Here is a 5969-nt window from a genome sequence, read left to right as displayed (position 1 = left end):
AAATGGCAATTGCTAGAAAAAATATTGAACACAGTTCCTCAAAATTTGCTCATACATAGAGTGCATCTACATTGTAGAATTAAGATCTGTGATTCTTTAGCTCTTCTTCTTTAACATGCTATTAGATGCTTTCCAATTTTTTTGAAATAAAATAATATTTTTATACTTACACATGTATGAAACCACTGATTTACTTGTGAACTATATTGAGGGTACAATACATTATTTCAAGTTTATTCATTCAGTCATTTGTTTAGACTATGGAGGATTCCTATGCTTGCGTTCCTTCTTTAAAAACATAAACCACTGGACAAGAGATCAATTTTAGTGATACATGTGTATTTTACAAATGTCAAGTTCAAGAAAATGCATTTTTGGCAATGGGATCAGCCCAATCCAATGTATATACGTAGATCTTGTTTATATCCTTTATACTTGCCCTTTCCTGATTCCTTTGTCTTACTCTACTCTGTTTCTTTTATTTAAAGAAAGGGAAAATTTAAAATTTCTTGAAAAATTCAGTTGAAAAATGTAGAAGAAAATGTCCCTGCAGATCTGGCACTAGAGAGTGTAAGAAGAGAAGTATTGTCCTGCTGGATCAAACCAAAGGATCATCTTGCTCCAGGGGCATATGTGGGTTCCTATTGGAAGCCACAAGCAGGGCAAGAAAACAAAAGGAATTCCTACTTTTGTACCCTTGTGACCACCATTCAGCATTAGTGAATTACTTTAGGTTCCCATTTCATGAGAGAAGGAAGGGAAAAAAAACCTATGCATATTTTGTCCTCAAAGCCACAACACCTTGAAGGTTGCTTCAGCCCTTGGATCATTTTCTAGACATGATAGCCATGCTAATCAGTAGCTCCAGATGTATTTTTATGACTCATATGGATAGGAATCCATAAAAGTATATGCCAAACAAAACATGTTTTAAGGTGCCAGACTCTTTGTTTTTCAACTCATGGTTTTGGTTATCTTTTTTGAACCTGTTCATATTCCCTATAAAGAAGTACATATATTGATTCTTCTATTGTGCTACATAAAATGTATTCTTACACCATGGCAACTTCTCAGTTCAGAGGCAGGATTGTTCTGCTCCCTGCATAATATCTCCATACCTGCTATTTTATCTTTTTGCTTTCAAATAGAGAGGAAATGTGGCCTCAGTTATCCTTTGCTTTAATGAAGTGTTTTCTTTCCTCTTTAACACCTGGGTACAGCAATCTCTCATTAACAGCTTTCTCCCATCACCAGTTACCCAGCGGATAAGAAATTAGCCTGACATGTTAACATGTTTACTTTTCCTTAATTCTGCACTTCAGAAACAGCTGCTAGGACTAACATCTTTGGTGGCCATCTCAATTGTAGCAGTGACTATTGCCCAGCATTAGTATAATCACGGCACTTTAATAGCCCCATTACCACCCCAGCTAAAAGGGTCACAGCAACTTAGGGGAGGATTTCTGAGAAGCAAATACAGTTTGCTAGTGTAATGAGATGGAAACTGCAAACTGTTGCACCTATTTCTCCCCACTATTAAAACTGAAAGACGTAATGTGCTCAACCAGCAAAAAATTGTGCCTGGACCAAAGGTGGGGCTTTGATCAAATTTTATGTCACTGGGACCACTGAAGGGATTATAAATATGGAAAGAAGAAGAGACAGAAGTCACTTGTTTCCTTTCCTGTCTCCAAACTCCAAATTCTTCCTCATCATCCTCTTGGATAGGTAAGTCTGATTTCTCCAGTATTTTCAGTATAGAACATAGGGTTGGATTGAGAACTTGGAAGTAACATGTTACCAAATAAAGGTGTTATTTCTAATATGTCACTTTTTGTAGATAAGACGAGTGAAACAGTGGTCTTTTTGTGAAATAACAAAACAAATGAATATTGTCACTTTTTGTGTAATGTTTATTATCTCAAAATAGTTTCAGACCATTTGTCTATTTTTGACATTTAAAAAATTAAGAAATAGCAAGAAGTAGCAGATCACTCTTAAAGTAATACACAATTATTACTGTTTACTTCACAAGTATGATGGCAAATGTGTTACTTTATAAAACTAGTATTCTGAATATGAGGCGGGTTTAAACTTCAGAGGTCAACATTCATTGTCCTGTTAAAGTGTTCTATTTATGGAATGGCGTTTTGTGGTTTTATTTACATAATCCTAAGGAAAATCACAAAATAGATTCCCAGTCATCTTGCCACACCACTTTTTTAAAAATTCCAAGGTGACTGTCAGTTAACCCAAAGTCTGGAAAAAAGGAAAGAAATACTTCAGAGATCTTAGAAACATGGAAAAAAGCAGCAGTTATAATAATTATGAGTAACATTTAAAAACAGCCAAGTTTTTGAAAAGACATAGTTAAGTATTGGCTGCCAAATGGCATAACTTGTTGCTTGACTTGTACAAGGTTTCTCTCTTCTGCCATGAGTTATGCAGAACTCTCAGGTACTCATAGAATTTTTCTTCCCTTAGTTGCCATTGGGAGTTATAAGAACAGCCTAACAACTATTCATTGCTGCTGGAGAACAAAGGAAAACACCTGGCTATAACCCCATAGTTAGATGCAGACAAATGACATCAGCAGTTGAGATCTCCGGATAGCCCTATCAGATCTCAGTGCAAGATGTACTTGGTCTGTGTCTGTATATCAGAACATAACCAGGAGTTTTCGCAGTCCCCTCTGCTCTCCATTAGCAATGCTATAGCTTGTGGGTGTGTATTTTAAGGACACGATGGGTCCTTGGGATAGTGACAGTTAAACTGTAGAAAAAGTCTTGCACTATGCATGGCCATATAGAATCTTGGCCTATGTACTTATAATCCATCCATAATGACTTGCAGGTGCCTCACTTACCTGTCCTTATATTGCAGAGATAGCAACTATGTGGTCTTCATGTTATCCCAGATTAATGTTTGCTTCTTCCTGTCCACAGCCACCTGCAAGCCCCAAAAGCAGTGAACAGCCTCACATACATTAGAAGCAACCCCAAATATGGCAATTTGCTTTCCCTAACACTTCAGATGTCACAGAATCATCCCAGCTAGGACTTCTGCCTTGCTTGTAATGTGTTGATGTGACTTGCTAAGGAATGCACAAAGATGAAAACTGGCATCTCATATCTGTGCAGTCACTCTGTTATGCTTCAATATCAAATGTTGAGTAGCAGCAAATATATGTTTTCTTTTCAAGTCAGCTTTCTACCACATGCACAATTTGAGCCATGTATATGACAAGCACTACATTAAAGTGTGTATATAAATGCTGTATATGCTTAAGTGTACCCATTATGAAAAATATAGCATGTTGAATGGTCTTCAATGGGCTAAACAAGGTCTGAATTCAACTGTCATTAGTGTTTTATCATTAAAACTTTTACCAATGAAGAAAGGTAAGAGCTGTGATAGTTCAAACTCAAGATATTTTTAAGATTCCAAGACATCATGCTGCCTCTCCCTTCTAACCCCACTTTTCTCCACTCTTTTTCCAAGGTCTCTCCTATATCACCATGACTCTCTGGATCAGCTCTCTGCCTCTCCTTGTTTTGATTGCTGTTTCTGCTCCTACCATTAGTTACGCTCTTCCCAATCAGCATCTATGTGGCTCTCATCTAGTGGAAGCTCTCTACCTTGTATGTGGTGACCGAGGCTTCTACTATTCTCCCAAAACACGTCGGAACATTGAACAGCCCCTAGGTATTTTTTCTAACTTCTTAAATAACACAAATCAAGAGTTTCATTCTATCTTTTCAGCACTGAGCTCATAAATCTGGAGGTAGAGAATCTTGTTATGGGAGAGGGGTTAAATCCAGCCTTTACAGTAGAGTCTCACTTATCCAACATAAACGGGCCAGCAGAATGTTGGATAAGCAAATATGTTGGATAATAAGGAGGCATTAAGGAAAAGCCTATTAAACATCAAATTAGGTTATGATTTTACAAATTAAGCACCAAAACATCATGTTAGACAACAAATTTGACAGAAAAAGTAGTTCAATACGCAGTAATGCTATGTAGTAATTACTGTATTTATGAATTTAGCACCAAAATATCATGATGTATTGAAAACATTGACTACAAAAATGCGTTGGATAATCCAGAATGTTGGATAAGCGAGTGTTGGATAAGTGAGACTCTACTGTATATAAATATTAATGGGTTATATCCCTAGGCAAATAATAATAACATGTTGGGGAATATATTTTATAATAATAATAGCAACATTATTTCTATCCCACTCAATCTCCCCGAGGGGACCCAGGGCGGTTTACAACAAAAAATTGGCAAACATTCAATTCTGTTGAGCTCTCTACACTTTTGAATGTTCTGTTGCACTATCCCAAATCAAGACAAAACTCTACCCTGCTCTTGAGCCTGGTCTTACCCTGGTGAAGAAAATGAGACTGGGTAATTAGAAAGCTGGGCATAAGGTTCCACTAGGCAAGTGTCACTATTAATGTGGCCAGAGTATCTAGCATAAAAATGTATATAACATTTAACTTACAAAATAATATGAATAAGGGTGAGTTCTCTGCTGCTGTTATGCAAACAACATCTATTAATAGCTCCCATATTCTTTAACTGAAATTGTGGAAATGTTTGCTCTCTGGATGACCTGACAAGTGTCCATATCTTGGACTGTTACAGAAAGAAGATAAAAGCCTATTCATGTTTATGAGTCAAATATGCCATTGTCTAAATTGGCCAGATAGATTATAAATCAGGCAGAACACAGAACCTCATCACTTTTTTAAGAAAATGTTTTATTATTTTTTGAGAGAGTGTCTTGTTTGAGATAAATTTGAAGGCAAGGTAGTATGGAAAAGCAGAAGGGAATTAAAAATAATCAGTGCTTATTTGTGGGGTTTAGTGGAGCCAAATCTGATTCAAAAGATCTGGAGGGCCACGTTCCCCAATTCTGATAAAAGGAAAACATTTTCTAAAACTGGTCCAACCATCTTTTACCGAAATATCTTTCAAAGATGCATTTTAACTTGGTGTTTTCTCTTCCTATGGTAGCGAGTGGGTCTCTACAGAATGAAGTGGAAACCCTGCCATTCCAGCCACAGGACTTTCAGAAGGTGAAGAGAGGAATTGTGCAGCAATGCTGTGAAAATACCTGTTCCCTATATGAGCTGGAAAACTATTGCAATTAAAAGAGCAAAATGGGGCCATGCAGGAGTGAGTGGAGAAGAAAGCACTTTGCTATTGCACCTTCAAAGTAACCAAATAAAAATCTATGTGTGTATTTACCTGGCTGAATTCTGAAGTAATTATACAGATTTGAAGCAAGAGATAAAGAGGGAGAGAAGGAAAGAGGGAGAGGGATTCCTTTTCAGAATTACAGGTTTAGCATCCCTTATCTGAAGTACTAGTGACCAGATTTGAATTTTAGATTTTGGAGCACTTGTATATATCACACGTAATGAGACATTTTGGAGGTGAGACCCAGTGAAATTCATTCATATTTTGTATGTACTGTATTTTATACACATAGCTTGATGGTACATATACAATATTTTAAATAACTTTGCATGTAAAACATTTGTGTACACTGAAACCATCATTTCAGATTTTAGAGTATTTTGGAATTCTGGATATGGGATGCTCAATCTATATTTTCCTTTATGAGCACTACATCTTTTAGTATTTTAGAAGTGAATGCAGAACTGGAGAGAGGGGTATAGAGAGAAGGCAGAACATATAAATGAGACACACTTCTTGGGAAGAAAAGGCCATAAATGTATACATTGATGATAGTTCCAGTACAATTTCGGTTCTGCACTGGAGCAACATGAATTAACAGCGGTTCTCAAACTGTGCTCTGTGGAGCCCTTAGGGCTTTGTGAAGAAAAGCTAGGGGTTCCATGATTCCCTCCCTACCTCCCATTCCTGCTCCTCCTTCAAGAGCACACAGAGGCAGGGAGGGAGGCACTGATTGGCTGGTCACTCCACCACCG

At 37.1% G+C, this 5969-nt stretch overlaps 1 protein-coding gene across 1 annotated transcript; it reads left to right on the top strand.

The window, feature by feature from the left end:
* The first annotated feature begins 1195 nt into the window (after nucleotides 1–1195).
* Nucleotides 1196–5257, top strand: ins (insulin). The gene is made up of 3 exons (XM_003214757.4): nucleotides 1196–1728; nucleotides 3502–3705; nucleotides 5029–5257. The coding sequence occupies exons 2-3, from the start codon at nucleotides 3519–3521 to the stop codon at nucleotides 5163–5165; spliced, it is 324 nt and encodes a 107-aa protein (XP_003214805.1). The 5' UTR covers nucleotides 1196–1728; nucleotides 3502–3518; the 3' UTR covers nucleotides 5166–5257.
* Nucleotides 5258–5969: the final 712 nt, after the last annotated feature.

Source organism: Anolis carolinensis, chromosome 1 (assembly GCF_035594765.1).
Source record: "Anolis carolinensis isolate JA03-04 chromosome 1, rAnoCar3.1.pri, whole genome shotgun sequence".
Taxonomy (NCBI): domain Eukaryota; kingdom Metazoa; phylum Chordata; class Lepidosauria; order Squamata; family Dactyloidae; genus Anolis; species Anolis carolinensis.
This window is presented reverse-complemented; position numbering and strand designations above follow the sequence as displayed.